Source organism: Canis lupus, chromosome 3 (assembly GCF_048164855.1).
Source record: "Canis lupus baileyi chromosome 3, mCanLup2.hap1, whole genome shotgun sequence".
Lineage (NCBI taxonomy): Eukaryota > Metazoa > Chordata > Mammalia > Carnivora > Canidae > Canis > Canis lupus.
In genome coordinates this window covers 85,814,370-85,833,309 of record NC_132840.1, presented here as the reverse complement: position 1 = coordinate 85,833,309, position 18,940 = coordinate 85,814,370, and the positions used below count along the sequence as shown (strand labels likewise).

General features: G+C 52.8%; 1 protein-coding gene across 2 annotated transcripts in view; it reads right to left on the bottom strand.

Moving 5' to 3' along the window:
* NTM (neurotrimin) overlaps positions 1-18,940 on the bottom strand; it is a 941,158-nt gene that overhangs the window by 650,971 nt on the left and 271,247 nt on the right. The window contains exon 1 of one of the 2 annotated variants that reach the window (XM_072822742.1): positions 6,183-6,255. The exons of the other annotated variant lie outside the window; for it this stretch is intronic. Within the exon in view, the coding sequence (XP_072678843.1) occupies positions 6,183-6,240 (58 nt within the window). The 5' untranslated portion in view covers positions 6,241-6,255. Of the gene's footprint in view, positions 1-6,182; positions 6,256-18,940 lie in introns of those variants that run through there. 2 annotated transcript variants of the gene reach the window in all.

The window sequence follows — 18,940 nt, the reverse complement described above, 5'->3', positions numbered from 1 at the left end:
CAGGTGTTGGGCAGACCGTGGGGAGCACCTGCCGTCATCGCTGGCATCGAACCTCCAATGAATACCTAAGTGTAAATCAAAACAAATGCATGAGGGAAAGGGGTTGATCCTGTGGCTGTCACCCAGCTTGGGGACCAGGGAGGCTTTCCCAAGGAAGGGTCTTGGATTGAGTTATAACGGATACCTGGGGTCACCCAGGCAGAGGAGTGCAGCCAAGCGCGCTCCGGGCAGAAGGACCAAAGACCAGTGCAAAGCCCAAGCAGCTGGAGCGAGGAAAGCCCAGGAAGTCACTCAACTGGAGAGCAGCTGAGTCCAGAAACTCCGGAGCCCCACAGGTTTGATCGAAGATTCGGGTTCTCCTCTTTAAAGGCAAAGAGATGACACTCTTAGATTAATTTTAAGCATGACAAAGAGGGGGGAATGCAAGGTGGAATAAGCCATCCCTCAAGGCCCACTGACCTCCTAGCACTGTGGTCGCAAGGGCCAAGGCAGTGGCGTGATGTGAGGGACGGAACAAAGCCCTCCATCCTCACTGAGACCCTCTGGTGAGCCCCTAATGGAAAATTCTAGTGGCCCCTGGTGTGACCACCCGTGGGGGCGGGCAGCTATATTTCTCAGGTGTGTTGGGGCAGAAAATACCTGGGAGCCTCTACTTTAGCTCTTTCCCCACCAAGAAACTTGTCAACAACTCAGCTCCCAGAAATGTTGATAGCAACAATCTCTGGATAAGGCATGTCTTCCCCTGTGCGGCAAATTACTCAGTTAGAATTCTGGGGTGTCCATCACGGGGTGTAGCTCTGGGCATCCTGTCCCTTGACTGATTCTCTTTTCGTGGACCTGAAACGCAGAGGACCAGGTCCTTGGTGCATGCACAATGGGAGTGTCAGGTAGGGCTTCCTCTGCCTGGAGGCCCAGACCCACCATTCTGGGAGGGGCACGGTGTAGGCAAAGCGCCACGTCCAAATAGAGCAGGACGTCGGCGGGATAGTTGATACCCCGGCCCCTTTGATATTGCGTGTGTCTGTGGTGCATTGTATGCTCATGGTCACTAATCTGATCTCTCACGAAGTAAAGCACTGTAAGGGAATCCTTCGAGGTTGGCCTCACTTGTTTGTAACTGTGAGTTTTAGGTAAACTGAGGAACACCTGCTATAGGAGTTGAGTGGGTCTGGATGTCTCACGAGTGGGCATCCAAGGCAGTCCTCGTCCCTAAGCCCAGAAGGCTGAGCGCGGAGGAAGATCAGGAGGGGTGAAGAGCAGAAAGTACAGGCCTTCGCCCAGACCTTGACCTACGGGTGGGTGACTTCAAGGATCCCAGCACAGAGTCCTGAGAACAGGCTTGTCTTCAAGGACCAGGAGAAGGAAGGCTAGAGTGAAGGAAGTGCCCCGGACAAGCGTTTTGCACAAGACGACCACAGGCACGGAGGACTGCATTTATCCCCGTCTCTGTCCAGAGAAGTAGTAAGGGTCAGAGAACCAGACACCGAGCACTAAGGTCCCGCCCGTGTTTGTTATGCCTTCTCTCAAGCCATCCTCACGGCAGGACCGAGAGATGCGTCATACCCATTGTACAGGAAAGGGAACCGAGGACCCAAAGGGGAACGTGCCGAAGGTCAAGCAGACTACGGCAGCGCGGGCTCTGACCTGGGCACCTGCCTTCTGTCTGTGGCCCGGGGGGGCCTCTGCATGTGCGTGGACAACACGGCCAGCATTCGCCTTGGTCTAGATGAACTCAGGTGGTGACTCCAGCAGCGTGCGTGGACTCCCCTCACAAAGGGGGGTTTAAACAACAGAAATTTACTTTCTCTTAGTTCTGGAGGCTAGAAGTCGAAGATCAGGGCGTCTGAAGCCGCTCCCTTGGGCTTACAGATGGCCTGTTCTCCTGTGTCCTCTCACGGTCTTCCCTGTGTGCGCCTGGGTCCTAATCTCCTCTTCTCAGGACGCCAGCAGAGGGCCCAAAACCTATGAGCTTATTTTCCCCTAATCACCTCTTCCAAGGCTCCATCTCCAAATACGGTCACATTCTGAGGTACGGGGGCAAGGGCTGGAACGTGCGGATTTTGGAAGGGGCGCAAATCCACCCCATAACCGCGCCCGCGTAGCTCAGATAAAGCCCTTTATCCCTTTGCTTTCCGTGGGATCTACACGGGGCTTTGCCATCAGTGTGATCACCATGTACCCAAATATTTTTCACCCTGCAGCACAAAAAAATAGTTTTTGCCAGGAATGGTTGGACAAATGTCAGGATTAAGATAACTCACTCCAGAGATGGGGTATGGAGAGGATGGGGTGAGAGAAAGCAGCTGTCAGTCTTAAGAGGAGAACCTTTCTTAATTTCCCTGAGGGACAGGAGGGAACGTGTGAGCGCCACAGGGAAACACAGGAAGCATTTGGAGAGCAGCTTTCCCGACTGGGGGCGGGGGGGGGGGGCGTGCACCCATACGTGGTCTGCGCGCAGCCGTGGCGTGGGTGCCGTCCCCGGTGCCCAGTCAAGGCACGAGGCGTCAGGAGCTCCACCGGAGCCACACAAGCTCCAAGGACTCGCCGTTAAAGGACGGTGCCCAACGAAAAAGAGGAGCTTTCCCACGTTGCTGGAAAGAGAAAATGTTGAAATCGAAAGGCTGATGTAAGACCGCACTAATCACCGGCTCGCTGGCTGCACGTGATAACCTTCGGCCTTTGGGGATAATGAATTACATCTCAAATTTACTTGGTTTTTGTTGTTCTGGTAACATGATCAAATGAACAGAGGGAAAGAGGAGACCTGGGAATGGAAAGGTGCGGCCTGCGTGTCCATCGGGGGCCGGGCAGCCGCGGGCAGGCCACTGGGGACGGTGGCGTTTCATTTGCTGGGGGACCCCGTGTGTTTCTGAGCAATGGGCGGGCTCCTCAGCCCTTCCCAGGCCTGGTACTGGAAGGCACGGAAGGCTCAGGAAGCTGCCAGGAACTATTCCTTGCTTTTGGCAAAGATGCTAGGCCTCAGCAGAAGAATCACGAAGTCGACCTGGAGGTTTGCGGAACGGAGTGAAAGGGGCCATGGGGCAAAGCCAGTAAGTGCCTTTGTGGGTAGGATTCCCTGGCTCCGTCTCCTATTAAGCTCATGAGACAGTATTACATACGTCGTGTGCTTTTGTCATGACGTCAGAGGCTCGGAGAACTAAATAACCTGCCTGAGGGCCCCCGGCAAAGCCACGGCAGCGCGGGCCGCACACCCAAGCCCCCGTGGGCCTGCGTCCAGCTCTCGTCCACCTGCCTGTGCTGGCTCCACCTCGGCCGCGTCCAGAGGCCGCCCGCGCGGCCAAGAGTTTGGAGGATGGAAACAGGAGAAAGAACCCAGCCCGCTGTGTGGTTTGAAGACGTCCCTCCCGTGACCCTTTGCTCCTCGGTCGCAGCACAGGGGTGGGGGCGGTAGGCACGTGGCTAAGAGCGGCGATACTGGGGTAGGAGAGGGACGAGATCGGATGCAGGCTTCAACGTCAAGCAGCCTTCGGCCGATTGTCTCATTCCATTCAGCCTTAATTTCCTTGTTGGTAAGAAGAGGATGATAAAACCAACATGATAATACGGTTTTGAAAACAAAATATGTGTGAATGTGTGTGTGTGTGTGGGTGTGGGTGTGAGATTGGTTAGCCTGGAGTGTGAGACTCTGTAAAGGTTGGTCCTAAAGACATGAGCAGAAAGTTCCTAGCCTGAAGAGCGGGGGTCTCAGGAGTCCTCAAAGCAGGCTTTGCGGGGGGCGGCGGGCAGGGGGCTGGGCTTGGGGAACCCCGCATGCCCTTTGTTTCTGTCTGGAGCACCTCAGCTCCCTGCAGCTGCAGGGAGCCAGAGGTCCTGGTGCCCAGGACGCACAAATCCCATCGGATGGCGGGGCCCTTGGTCCAGCCCAGAACCGGCGCCGACAGAGGCATCCAGGCCGACCACAGAACCCGGAGCAGAGACCAGCACTGGAGGAGGGGCGCCCCGCGCCGGACCCCACACGACGAACCACGCCGACCAGGGGCGCGGCAGCCAGGGAAGCCCCCAGGCTGATGGATCCCAAAGCAAATGAGGAACCTGCAGCTTTCAGCCTCCAAGCTGTGAAGCGACATAGGGCGGCTGGGCAAGGCGACTGGTACATGACAGGGGAATGAAACAGAACACGCGTGTACTTCTCTTGGGAAACAACAGTGAGCGAGCTGGCCTGAGTCTGAGAAAGGCCTCGGGTCCTTGTCACCTTTCAACAGCAAGAATCACAGCTTTGTGCGTTTACATCTAAAAATATGCACTTGCGCGCAAGAGTCCTTGCAAGGGGTGGTGTGTTTGGGAATATATGTACGTGCGAGCGCTGCCCATTTGTCCTCCTGTTCCACGGGGGCAGGCGATGCCGGGGAACGTGTTGCTTATACGGTGGGTGCAAATAGAATTCTATTATCACAGCTTAAGGATCGCAGCACACGAAAACCAGTCCAACACACCCATGCACTCCCTCACGCGCTCTGTGCAAATTTTTCCTGTGCAATCAACACATGCATACCCTGTTATCTCCTGATTCAGAGGAAACTCCAAAGCACTGATTTCATCTTACAATAACCCGGGCCTGGCAATGCCCCCGGCCTTGGAGCTGACGGGCACGCGGCGGTGTCCAACAGACAAGCCTGGGAGAGACAGATGCCTGCCCCCCTGCCCATCCACCTCTGCTGTCTGAAAAAAAAAAAAAAAAAAAAAGGCAGAAAACCAAAAGAAGAAAGTCTACAGCAGCCCTTATTCTGTGGATGAATTCTGAGACACGATGAATCTTCCAACGAAGTCACCGACTCGATCAGTCTCAATCCCAAGGCAGCAAAGAGAAGCCTGCAGTGTGTAATAAAGGGGCCCCGTGGCTAAGAACCCCACCTTCTCCTTGTCCCATTGGGTAAAATTCGAGGGCTGCTTCTTGGTGGCAGGACGTCTTCATTCTCAAAGCAGGCTGGGGGTGTCAGAGGGACGGCAGCCCAGCCGCCCCCGCCGCGCAGGACGGACACCGCGTGGCATTCCCGGCCTGTCTGACGCGGGGAGAGTGGGAGGCGGGTCACCGTGCGTTCGGCGGAAATATGATAAAAAGGCCACAAGCTTGGGGCACGACACGGTGCAGAGAGATGAGAGGGAGGTTCTGAGATTTTCCCAGCCCAGGGGCACTTGTCCCGCGTCAGAGGAGGAGGAGGTCGTGTTCTGAGCCTCCTCGTTGTTCAAACCGACAGAAAGAGAATTTAAAGAACACCGCCGTAACCCAAATCTCAGAAACAGAATCAAACACCTTCAACAGCGAATCCCGGTATTTCGTGCCTCTTTCTCAAACTCCCGCCCGTCTACAGACTCGCCTCTTTTGCGGCTGAGCTCTTCTCCTCTGAGGGCTCTGGCCTCTCTCTCAAAGAGAACAGCACATCCGTGTGGGCAGAGCCATCAATGATCTCGGTGGACCTTTTGCAAGTTATAGGAAAAATGAAAGCACCTCTGCTTTCGTCGTAGCGGGGGGACCCGGGGAACCTTGGAACAGGAGAAAATCCAGATGGACTGTTGGACTTCAAAATGCCTTCCTTGCACGAACGACCAAGAAGAAGGAAGGGGATTATGATGATAAATTAGCCCCTGGGTTTAGAAAACCAGTCGGCCTCATGCTAAGGAGGGAGCGAGTCGAGGTTCAGGCTCCCCGACCACCCGGCAAGTGTGGAAAAACACATCCACAGGCATCAGATAAGCCTTAAAATTAAGCCAACGATTCTCAAAGGACTGGAGGACCCGGATGTCCTCGCCCATCCCATGAATCTCCTTTCGGTCCAGAAATCCCATACCACCTGCGGTCGGCCATGGCAGGTGCGATCCCCGGCCAGGTGCCGCCCGGGAGAGGCCTGCTCGGCCCCGCCAGCTGCACACCTGTCCGCTTCCCCTTCTTCCTCTACCACCGATGCGCCGCCAAGTCGCTGACTCATCGCATCAGACACAAACTCCAACTCATCTCAGAATCCAAACTTCAGCAGAGAAAAGCCCCCTTGGCAACCCACCGACCGACCGACCGCTTTCCAAGAGCAAAGGTCCCTCCCCTTTCAAAAGCCACAAGGGCACCCGGGACCTCGCGTCCTCTGGAGAGGCCTCCGCCACCAAGTCCGGGGGGACGGCCTCCCCCTCGCCTGGCCGTGCAAAGGATGATGAATTCAGCGGGCACCTACCTTTGCGACCCCTCGACCGCCACCTCTTCCCACCTTCCCCGTTTCTTTTTCCGCTCATTTTTTTTTTCCACTTTAAAAACATCCAACTTTGCCTTGGGGATGAGCAGAATGAAATGTCACTTACCTATAAAAAGAGACAGAGGAGAAAGCCATGCATCACATTACATACGAGTTCTTTGAAATCAAGGCCGGCTTCCGACTTTGAAACTGTAACAATGAGTGAATATTATTTTTTTTTTCCATCCTGCCTTTCTATATTTAATGAAACACGAGATTTTTGCAAGAAGCCCATCCCCAGGGCCCAGCCTCCCTTTATGAGTTTCCTTTTGTTTTGTGGCCGCTCGGCGCACCTCTCCTCCACCCTCGCCTCCCACTGCCCGCTCCCCGTCTTCGCTGAGGGAAAGGTCAGGAAGGAAGGCGGGAGACAGAGACCGCAGGGACCAAGGGGGGACTTCGGACGTGGGTACCAAAGCTGGAAGGCGCGGGGAGCCTCCTTTTCTCTCGGGCGGGGGCCCCGGTGACCTGGGGTCAGGGCCAGCCACTCCTACACAGGACGGGGGTTGCATCCCCCACCGGGTGACCTTCCATCTGCAGCTCTGCGAACTTTTCGGATGGCCCTGGCTCTGACTCACCGCAGGAGCTCCCCACACTCCTGCTTGGGATGGAGCCACATCACGGGTCTTTCCCGCCCTGGGCTGCCCCACAGCATCTGTGCTTTCACCTTGGTACCCGCCCTCCAGCTCCGCTCCTACAGGAATTGCTGGTTATCCCGGCCCTGCAAGGCCAGTGTCCCCTGCCTGGCTCATCTCCTCGGCCCCCTGCCTCGAAGGGGGACCCCAAGTGGCCCATGCTTGCTCTAGGAGACGCTCTCTGGGTCTGAGAACTGCATGACGCTGGCTCTGAGAACTGAACTCGCCTGGCTGCCAGCCTCAAAGGCTCAGAGCCCAGGGGCCCCACCTCCCTCTGCCGCAGGTGCAGCGGGGTCGCGGCCTTGTCCGTCAAGAGCAGAGCCTCACTGGCTAGGTACCACATCCCCTAAGGTGCTGCGTAGCGGAACGAAGATTTCGGTGGCCTGCCGCTACCTTTTGCTTATTATGCCTGAATAACTCCACTCTTTCAGCCTCTTCCTACACATTTCAGTTTTCTGTTTTTTTTTTTTTTTCTTCTCCTCCCAAGTTTCTCTGAGAACCTCTATGGAGGACACCCCAGAGCTGAATACTAAATTGAAAAATAACCACAGGACTCACCCCCCGCCCCGCATTTGACCAGGTTTAATACCGAATCCCCCGAAGCGATGCTCACTCAGGGCGCCCTGCCAAAAACGGAATCGCGGCCAAATATCTTCGGGAAACGCAGCCTCCTCTTCTCCTCTCGGAGACTCGGGGCTGCATTTGGATCTTATGGATGAGAGGAGTGTCCGCGGTGAAGGGCCTTGCTTAAGCTCTTCCTAAAATGATTTGGCTCAGAAACGTCGCTTCCTACACCTGCATCACAAGGATGGCGATTTGTCGTGTTTTTGTTTTTGTTTTTGTTTTTTTTTTGTTTTTTTTTTTAAGGGGGATGTTAAACCAAAGGCAACGGATGTGGTTTTGTCACGGGCTGTGGCCAGGGAACCCGGAGGGCGACCCCGCTGCAGCCTGCAGGCAGCCAGGCGCGGACTCAGCATTCCAGCCTCCGGTTTGGCTCCATCCCTCACCCAGGGACGTCCCAACACCCTGCAAACTTCGCTGGGACGTGCCAGGGCCTGGGTGATATTTTAAATGCACTTTGTAAACTGAAAAGAGCAAATGGTTTCAAGAGCTTGGGGTTGGCACCGCTGTCCCTGGGCCGCGCCGGGGGATAGAGACGGTGGATAGAGACGGAGAGGGCTGGGCTGGCGCTGCCTGGGGCCCCACGCAGGAGGGGGCAGGAGCTCCTGCGCCTTGATTACCTGCCCTCCTCTGACCCCGGGAGAGGGAGCTGATCTCCAAGGCCCTTTCCCATCTTTAATATCTATGCCTCCACGTTTCCCTCTGTTGCACAGGAGTGATTCCTCTGCCTTCTCAGTGTTTACACCTTCAAAGCTTGTAATCCTGTTCTGTCTCTGCTCCGCCACTTTGCAGTCGGACAAGTTTCTCAGCGGACCCAGAACCTCGAGTGGGGGCAGGAAAGAGAGGTGTGGAAGCAGAGCCGCGGGGCGAGGCCTGTCTGCTCCGTTGTCGCTCTTGAGGAAGAACAGAGGAGCATTAAGATACTGGCCTGTCCGGCACCCGAGGTGGGGGGGGGGGTGTGCCCAGAGGTGGAGCATCTGCCTTTGGCTAAGGGCGTGACCCCGGGGTCCTGTGGTCGAGTCCCTCATCGGGCTCCCTGCTCCGTGGGGAGTCGGCTTCTCCCTCTGCCTCTCCCGCCACTCTCGCTCTCTCTCTCTCTTTCAAATAAATAAATAAAATCTTTAAAAATACTGGCATGTCAAAAAATATAAATAAATAAATAAATAAATAAATAAATAAATAAATAAATAAATATACTGGCATGTCATGGCATGTCAATGTAGGTAGAGGAACCTGAGCCAGTGCACGGCTCTGGGGGTTGGTGGTGTGCGGAAGGCAGGCTCTGTGGGGGGGAAATCTCTGTTCTTTCTGCTAAATTTTGCCAGAACCTAAATCTGCTCTGAAAATTAAAGTTTATTAATTCAAAAAGTCACACTCCTTAAGTTCCCATTTATCCAAGAAAATGTTCTTTTTTAAGAAAAGATTTTATCTATTTATTCATGAAAGACACAGAGAGAGAGGCAGAGACACAGGCAGAGGAAGAAGCAGGCTCCCTGCGGGGAGCCCAATGCAGGACTGGATCCTGGGATTCCAGGGTCACGCCCTGAGCCCAAGGCAAATGCTAAGCTGCTGAGCGACCCAGGTGTCCCTCAAGAAAACATTCTGGACTCCAACCCTGTGCAAGGCCCAGACTGATTTCCAGCACAACAGGAGCATTCTGGGACATGAGTGCATTTGCTTTGTACTGACCCCAAAGTAGTTGTCACAGCACCTTTCTTGGGGCCACGTAGAAAGGATGAAAAAAGGGGACTTAAATCCCAGCCCTGTGAGGGCTTGAAAACTTGGAGAGAAGAGAGGAATATAAAAAGTTGGGGAATTGGGGATCCCTGGGTGACCCAAGACCCAATTGGGGATCTCCTGGAGACCCAAGATCGAGTCCTGCATCGGGATCCCTGCATGGAGCCTGCTTCTCCCTCTGCCTGTGTCTCTGCCTCTTTCTCTCTCTCTATCTCTCATGAATAAATAAATAAAATATTTTTACATCCACGAAGGCAAAAGAAACAAAAGCAAAAATGAACTATTGGGACTTCATCAAGATAAGAAGCTTTTGCACAGCAAAGGATACAGTCAACAAAACTCAAAGACAACCTACAGGATGGGAGAAGATATTTGCAAATGACATATCAGATAAAGGGCTAGTTTCCAAGATCTATAAAGAACTTCTTAAACTCAACACCAAAGAAACAAACAATCCAATCATGAAATGGGCAAAAGACATGAACAGAAATCTCACAGAGGAAGACATAGACATGGCCAACACGCACATGAGAAAATGCTCTGCATCACTTGCCATCAGGGAAATACAAATCAAAACCACAATGAGATACCACCTCACACCAGTGAGAATGGGGAAAATTAACAAGGCAGGAAACAACAAATGTTGGAGAGGATGTGGAGAAAAGGGAACCCTCATACACTGTTGGTGGGAATGTGAACTGGTGCAGCCACTCTGGAAAACTGTGTGGAGGTTCCTCAAACAGTTAAAAATATACCTGCCCTACGACCCAGCAATTGCACTGCAGGGGATTTACCCCAAAGATACAGATGCAGTGAAACGCCGGGACACCTGCACCCCGATGTTTATAGCAGCAATGGCCACGATAGCCAAACTGTGGAAGGAGCCTCGGTGTCCAACGAAAGATGAATGGATAAAGAAGATGTGGTTTATGTATACAATGGAATATTACTCAGCTATTAGAAATGACAAATACCCACCATTTGCTTCAACGTGGATGGAACTGGAGGGTATTATGCTGAGTGAAGTAAGCCAGTCGGAGAAGGACAAACATTATATGTTCTCATTCATTTGGGGAATATAAATAATAGTGAAAGGGAATAGAAGGGAAGGGGGAAGAAATGTGTGGGAAATATCAGAAAGGGAGACAGAACGTAAAGACTGCTAACTCTGGGAAACGAACTAGGGGTGGTAGAAGGGGAGGAGGGCGGGGGGTGGGAGTGAATGGGTGACGGGCACTGGGGGTTATTCTGTATGTTAGTAAATTGAACACCAATAAAAAAATAAATAAATAAATAAATAAATAAATAAATAAATAAATAAAATATTTTTTAAAAAGTTGGGGAAGTAGAGAGGTGTGAGTGCTGAGCCAGGCGCATCTCCCCATCCCACTCCCTCATCTTTGGGAATCAGAGCTAACATTTTTTTGGGGGTGGGGGTAGCATGACAGCGGGGATGGGGGGTGAGGGGCAGAGGAGATGGAGAGAGAACCTTAAGCAGCCTTCACACCCAGCGCAGAGCCCGATGCGGGGCTCAACCTCATGACCCTGAGACCATGACCTGAGTGGAGAGTTGGGTGTTTAACCCACGGTGCCAACAGGCTTCCCCGTATCTAACATCTAAACCCCGCTGCAGTGCTGTGCCTTGAGGCCCCCTCCCAGCCGACTCCAGAGGACCCGACGTGTCTGCTCTGCCCACAGCTTGCTGCCCACACTGGCTCCCAGCATGTGCTCCACGGTGCAGCTATTAGAGATACGTTGTCCTCACTCTGCCACATTTTGACTTTGCAAACATGGCGACACCTGGCCCAGATTTTGCTGCAAAGTGAATGATAAGCAAACTTTGGATTTTCAGACCTTTTTGAATTTGGAACCGCGGATAAGGAAATGTGGATCTCTGAACACCAGATGGTATCAAAGCTCTGGGGCCACAGAGATGAAAGATACAATCCCAGGGGGATTCCTGGGGGGCTCAGTGGTTTAGCTCCTGCCTTCCACCCAAGGCATGATCCTGGAGTCCCGGGATTGAGTCCCACGTCAGGCTCCCTGCATGGAGCCTGCTTCTCCCTCTGCCTGTGTCTCTGCCTCTCTCTGTGTGTCTCTCACAAATAAATAAATAAAATCTTAAAAAAGAAAGAAAGAAAGGAAGAAGAAGAAGAAGAAGAAGAAGAAGAAGAAGAAGAAGAAGAAGAAGAAGAAGAAAGAAAGAAGAAAGAAAGAAAGAAAGAAGAAAGAAAGAAAGAAAGAAAGAAAGAAAGAAAGAAAGAAAGAAAGAAAGAAAGAAAGAAAGAGAGAAAGAAAGATATGATTCCTCCTTCCTGCGGTCTGGAGGGAAACAGACGGGGAGGCATTGAATCCCAACACAGCCTCCTGGCCGACACGACGGGGGCGGGCACAGGGTGCCATGAGAGCAGGAGGCACCGGTGTCTTTCATTTGGGTGCTGAGAAGAACATGAAAGAAAGAACTATGCCGTGCCATGTGGTGGAGGCGGTCAGGGAAATCTTCAGGGACGGGGCTGGCCCTTCCGAGCTGCCCCCGCTGCAATGCTGCACAAGGCATCTTTGACCCCCGCCTGTCCCCATCCTCCCAACGCGGGGACAGGAGCCCTGGGCCCTCCCTGCGTGCACTGCACAGCGTCTCTGCCGCGCAGTTCCCGAAGCTGTCCTGAAGCCCGAAGCAGGGCTCCGATGCAGCCCGAAAGGAGCTCACGCTGCCGATGGGGCTGACTTGACATCCTCTCCCCACTCAAGGCCCTACAAGCCCGATTCGTTCTACTAATTTTTTTTTTTTTTTTTTTTTGGCTGCTCTTTATGGGGCCATGGGGAAAACCACACACAGCGATAGCCTCGCTGCGCAAAAATGGTTCCCACTGAAGGGATTCTCCTTCTCCAGATCTCCGTTCTGGACTGTGACAGTGAGTGCCAAGGACAAGCCAGGCCATCCCTTCAGTCCCACAGCCCAGGGCGCTCCAGAGCCTTCGAGAGTGAAGAAAGGATGCCTGACACGGAGCGCAGAGGACCCGGCAAGTTCAAAATGTATGCACTCCAGATGTGGTTCAAATATGTTCCCTGGAAGTGGGTCGCCTTCCGAGAGAAGATTATGTATCTCTATGTAAACCGTCTGCTCGAAGTGGGGCTTGAACTCACGGAGCTGAGATCAGGAGTCGCGCCCTCTACCAATGGAGCCAGCTCAGCGCCCCAGGAGAGGGGGTTAAGCAGACACTTGCGCACTTCCTCCAAAGTCGGGCTCCATGGCTGGCTCTATCTGGAGCCGAGGACCACCTTGATGCAACCCTCCCTCTGATGGCTTCTGGGTCTCCAGGGAAAGAGAAAGGATGCAAAGGCAGGGGCTCTGGCTCAGGGCTCGGCAGTGTCCCTCCTTTATTCCCCTGACACCCATGGTCCTCCTCTGTGCAAACTGGGGCTCTGGAAATCCCTCCACCGGAGCCCTGATGCCACAGGTGAGCTCCCTGAGCTCCAGCAGCACCTTCACAACAGGCCCTGCTCGGCCAAGGCTCTGCGCCATCTCTCTGCCCCTGCCTGTGCCACCGGGGAGATGACGCCTATAGACCTGCAGCTATTCTCTCGTTTCAGAGGTGCCGTCATGGTCCATGCCATACTGCTGGGAGGAAAAGAAAATGAGGATTGCTTTTGAGCCTATTGATGCAGAAAAATTACGTAGGCTCATCCAAAGGTACAGTATGTTGTAAAAGGCATGGGATGGCTTCAAAACCTCTTCTCCAGCCAGCCATCCAAATGGGATGGAGGTGGGGTGGACCCTCTCTGACTTTCTTCCGTGTTCCCAGAACATTGCTGAGATGCAAAAGCCTCTTCCTTTTCCTACCCACATCTTCTCGGGCCCCCGGGGAGGGAGGTCTACTACCAGTGCCCTGCTGGTGGGTAAGAACAGGCCCAGGGAAACGTCACCTGGACTCTGATGAGTGCATGGGGGATAACGGATAGTCCCTGTCCGCCCATCACGTGCCCTCCTGTTCTTTTCTAGGATGGGGGATGAAGTCTTCTCAGGAGCCAGGCTACATGTCCAGGGGTGAGATGGGGCAGCTGCCAAGATGGGCAATGAACCTGGCCCCAGCGTGTCAGAAGGAAACTGGCTTTATGCTGCTCTGAGGTTTCCATTGGAGACCAGAATTCCTGTGAGTAATGCTTTTCCTTTCCCTTCCTGGCTTCACACGAAGCTTGGCTGGCTAGTTTTCTCTTTTCTTCCCAGTGAGAATATTTATCGATTTTCACAATCAGACACCATCACGTGCTAAATGTCTAAGGAATCTCAATTTCCACCCCCCGCCCCCGTCAGCCCTGCACTTCTTTCTGCACCACTCCCAGGTAGGGATTGGGGGGAGAAGCAATGTCGGGGGAGGAGGTCTGAGAGCGAGCAGCGGGTACAGGCAACCCACCTGCTGCATTCAGCCTGCAGCCCCCTCTGTGACTCCGACACAAAGTGGCAGAGAGGAGCCAGCTGTGCAAAACCAGCTGTGCCAGCCACTTCCCTGTGTTTCCAGGAAGCTCCAGGAACCGCGACTGACCTCGCCTCGCTGCACATTGCCCATTTATCTGTGAGACGGCTCCAGAAAGGAAGGTGAGAGGTGCCAGCTTAGATGCAACTAATTAGCATCTTTTCCTTAATGACTGTGCAAATGTCTGGAAATTGCCAAGGATTCTAGAAAACAAAAAGCATAGCAGCCGAAGTTCTGGGGTAGGGCAAGGATCCGAGGGCTCCTCTTCTCCACAGCAGGGCTTTCAGCCTCCTCCAGCGGTTCTCCACTGGGACGGCACATTAGAATCACCTGAGCAGGTTTTCAAATGCTGGTACCCCAACCTCACCCCAAGCGATGAAATCAGGATCCCTGGGAGTGGGATCCAGCCATCAGCGGAGTCAAAAACCACCCAAGCAATTCCAACCTGCAGCCGTAGGGTTTGAGACCCTGGAGCCCTGGAGGGCTTGGAGCTCCTCCCATTTCTGTGTGAGGAGGTCTGAGGTCTAGCTGGAGAATCTGCGTGTCTGCAGAGTTGGGGTGATGCTGCTGCCGCTGCTGGTCAGGGACCAAACATCGAGAAGCACTGCCCTGGATGGGCTCTAAGGTTTTCAGGGAGAAAAACGGCCTTGGGAGTTATTTCCTATAACAAGGGCAGTTTGGGGTGCTCTGAGGTCCCCCCCATCTCCTATGAGGCTGATCCCAAACAGCTGTAAGGGTACTGGCCCTGCCGCTGAGCAGGGAGGTCCACCTGGCTCTTCTTGTCGTCCTAGAGCTAGGCCGAGAAAGCTTCCTGTGAACAAGACTCACACAGAAAAAGGGAAAGAGGCCGGCGTTCCCTTCTCCGCCCCCTTCTTCGGCCAGAGGATTGACTTTATCCCTCTAGGAAGGAATCCTGGGATCTAACAAGTAGCTTCCTGAGGACAGGAACGAGCTTATCCCATAGGACCCTCGCCTAGTACATTTGTGCCCAAGGGAGACACGCACTCTGTGTTTGTTGAGTTAATCCATGAGCCAACAACCCATTTTACAGGCAGGAGAGCTAAGAGGCTGTCGCGTTATTTCCTGGCAGACAGTGAGGCTTTCTATGCTTTATCAAGGAATATTTAACAAGCACCTCGGAGAGCACCACAACCACCTTCCTGATAGGGCTGGAGGCTGTAATCACCCGAGACAGGGGTTATTTATTTATTTGTTTGTTTATTGATTGATTGATCGCATGGGCTTTTGTAGCTTCCAGCCTCCTTCCAGCAATGTTTATCACCAGTGCATCTCCTGAGCCACTCTTCTGGAGAGCCCAGAAGGAGACAGGGGGGCAGGTCCCCAAGATGGGGCTTCTCGGGTGCCCTCCCAGCCTGTGTTCTCCTCCTGGAGGCTGCCCCAGGACCCCGAGGGTCTGGGTGCCATGCCTCTCCGGGAGGAGCCAAGGGCCGGCCCCGCCTTCACATCTTGCTAAGTATCTGGCACCTTCCACGGATGAGGACCGGGGGCAGGGCTGCGTGTTGAGGGCACAGCACCTGCGGCCCACCTTGTGCAGGATGGCTCCGATCAGGGCAGGTGCACGCCAGCGGCCCGCAGGGGGACCCGCTTGCCTGCGCCCTCCAGTCGGCGTCTACACCGCGGCAGGGGAGGGAAGGAGCGAAGGGGCTGCATTCTCTCCCTCCCTCTGAGCCTGTTCACATCGTCAAACACAGAAGCCCTGCTGTGACTGTTGATCACGTCCAAAGCAGAGGCAGGTTTTGAAATTCATCCGCAATCTCTCCCACAGCTGCAGCCAGCCAGGCCCGAACCCCGCGGGCCCCCGGTGGGAGCCGCCGACTATGAAGTTGTCTTTCTCCAGTCCCACATCTGTTTCTTGAGGCTCAGAAAGACAGTGGGTGGAGGAATAAATCTGAAAGTGAGAGAACAAAGAGGGAAAGGAAAAGAACCCCCTCAGAAAAAGATCCACGAGAAAGGGAAACTTAAAGGGGAGACCGCCGAGAGCCCTTTCTTCTTTGCTCCCTTCTCGGTCTTTCTGGAGCCAGCCGGGGGGTCCACACGCGTCGGCCTGCGGGGACCTGGTGACCGCGGCCGGCTTCCTCCAGCCCCTGGCAAGTAGCTGCAGAGGCTCATCATGTAGGCTTGTGCTGTAATAATGCTAGAGCCTATGATCTATGGATTTTATGGGGATTTTTAGGAGATTGGTAATAAGGTTGCTCCAGTAAACAGTCTGGCTGGGCAGTAAAAGATGAAGGCGATGCGCAGCTTGCATTCCAAGTGGCTTTCTGAAGGCGGAGTGACTGTCAGCAGCTGCCACATGCTCCAAGGCTTGCATCCTGCTCTGAGGGTCTGGAGCCCCCCGACTTGCTGAGATTCCCCCCCCCCAGAGCAGGCAGGAGCAACACACGGGGTCGCACGCCTTCCTCGTCTGCTTGTTTAGTGATAAGCAAGCGGGTCTATTCCTTCCTCTTCCTTTCAGGGACAAAGGGAACCCGAGCAGCTGGGGGCTGGGGAGGGGCATGTTGGTATGAACCCCACCCCGAAGCTCCTAGCTCCAGAGTTTGGACCCTGCAGGAATGCCCAAGGAAGGAAGGGAAGTAAAGGACGGGCCTGTCCCCAGCCCCTGACCCACTGTGGCTCTTCCTACAACAGAGGTAAGTCAGCTGCCGTCCTGCTGCACCTGGCGCTGCCGCCCATTTGGAGGGCTAGCAATCTTCCCAAAGGGTCAAAGCAAGGGTGGGTTGAGCACTTGGGAAGGTGAGCCGTGGAAGTGTGTGGACTTGGGTCCGGGCCCCACGCAGAGGGAATCATGCCTGGAGCACAAGCTCATGTGGTTCTGTTTCGCAGCTACTGGGAAGCGGAGGATTATCTGGAGGATTATCTGGATACCGACGTCCCCCCAAACGCATTTGGTTGGCAAGGGAGCCTCATCAGGCTATGCTATCCCGAGCCCTTGCTCATCGGGAAAACATCACGAGGGTAGAGTCTCTATTCATAGGCCGTACGGTGTAAAGCATCCTGTCACGTACATCAGTGTGGCCCTTGAGACTAACACCAAGGCTTATTCCTTTACATTCCCATCTTACGAAAGAGGAAACCTGGTGCTCAGGAGGTCAGCATTGGCCCCAGGTCACACATTGTTAACTCCTGGACCTAGAACTTGGGTGCAGACCCCAATTTCCACGCCCGTTTTCTAAGGGTTCTGCTAGAAGCATGTGAGCTCCTGGGCAGGGTCAGCACGTCCTGAGTCTGCACCGAACTGCTCACAGACCTCCTTGGGGCAGCACAGCTGATGAGCTGACCTCAGCATCCCCTTCTAGTGGATTCCATTTGGGCTTTTATGTTTCTTCATTTATCCCCAGGAAGCAAACATTTAAACTTGCTAGCCCTGAGCTGAAGGTAGACCCGAGAACCCTACTACTGTCAGGGAATACAACTTAGTCTTGGCATCCAGGGAATCCCACTTAAAAATTTACTCTTGAATGTATCCAGTTGATTTGGCTGCAGATGGTAACAAGCAGCTAATTTAATCACTGGTTAGTATTTACTCTTTTTTTTTTTTTTTTTGACAAGATTTACTTGACTAGAGTTTAGATGGTGGTTACTGTGTGTTAAATGAAAATCAACTGATTATCAAAGATATATTTACTGAGGATTAATTCTGCAATAACCACCTACACAGAACCTATCAAAATAAATCCCCAATAAATGCATATTCCGGGAGCTTAATACAAATTGTTTTCAGAAAGCAATCTTAAAGAAAATACATTCAAGAGGAGTTGGCAATTGCAGGAGCCAGGAATTAGTTTCTTGTTCTATTAACTAATGACAACACTCTTGGTCTTTTTCATCTACAGAGTTGTAAGCCTCATGTGCAAAAACAGAAGAAGCAAACAAAAAGCTAGGATTTCAGATCAGTAGATTTAAATTTACACATAATTTATTGAAGATAAATGGTATCTAAATGCCTGAAACCATTTGGAGATGGCACGGGAGTCACCTCATGTCCCTAAACAATGACTCATTTATCACCCCATGAGGGAGGCAGAGTGATTTTGAGGTGTCTCCTTGGAATGAAATAACAGAATTTTTAACAGTAATTTTTATTTATTTATTTATTTATTTATTTATTTATTTATTTATTTTATTATTATTTTTTTTTTGAAACTGACATATTCCCTTCTGCTGCATTTCTAGCTCACTTCTTCTAATGGGGGCAGAGCAGTGATGAGAATTAGCCAGTCCCTTGTCTCCTTTCACCCCTCAGTCCTGCCCTGCTTACACTGGTGATGGTAGTGACCACGGCCATGACTTTATTGAGAACTTTCTATGAACCAGGCACAAACTCCCACTTTTCCTGATAAACATCCTTTTGGCGGTTTTGTTGTCTTTGCTCTTTTCCAGTCTTTATTGGAAAACCTGGGACATCTAGGTCTAAATGCAAGATCGGAGTCTTGGAAGCTACAGAGAAGAGGGAGGGGCAGAGATGGAGGTGAGGGCCTGCACGGAAGGGGAAGTGGGTCGTCTGCATGGAATGAGGACAAAAAACAAAGAAGCAGCAGGCTCCCCTGGGCCGGGTTAACCAATATTCGCCTTCAGTGTGTGAGGCCACGTTCAAGACGATGTGGTTCTTAGCATCCTTGGGGGATTCAGAGATTCCACCCTCCTGACATTTGCCACCTCTGGCTTCTGCTTTTCCTTCCCCAAGAACCTGATCTTCTAGTGAAATAGCTCCCTGGCCTAAGCTCATTGCTCTCATCTGCTGTGATGGGCTGCAGGACGTGGCTAGGGCCGCCCCCGCCTGTGCCTTGTTTCCCTCATCCTAAGACTGTGGAGATCAGAGTGGGCCACGCAGAAGAGTCTTGCCTGTGTAACCATCTACCGTTCACTTGATCAGGCCAGCGGGAAAGAAGTCTGCCCAGACTCTCAAGCTGTAGCCCTGTACGGCCGTTGACTGTTGACAGCCTACTTGGATTGTACGGGATGGGGGGTCAGTCTGGGGAATGCTAAATCTGCAAACCAAACCCATTTAATGATAACTGATATCTTGGGCATCTGTACTCCAAAAGTCGACAAAGGAAAGCACAAAACCATGGGTTATTCATAAACTGTCATCCACTGTTCGTTCACCTACCTGGCCATCTCTATCGTCCTGGAATTTGGGAAGATTTAAACCACACACACACACACACACACACAGACACACACACACACACACACACACACACACACCAGTGTCTTA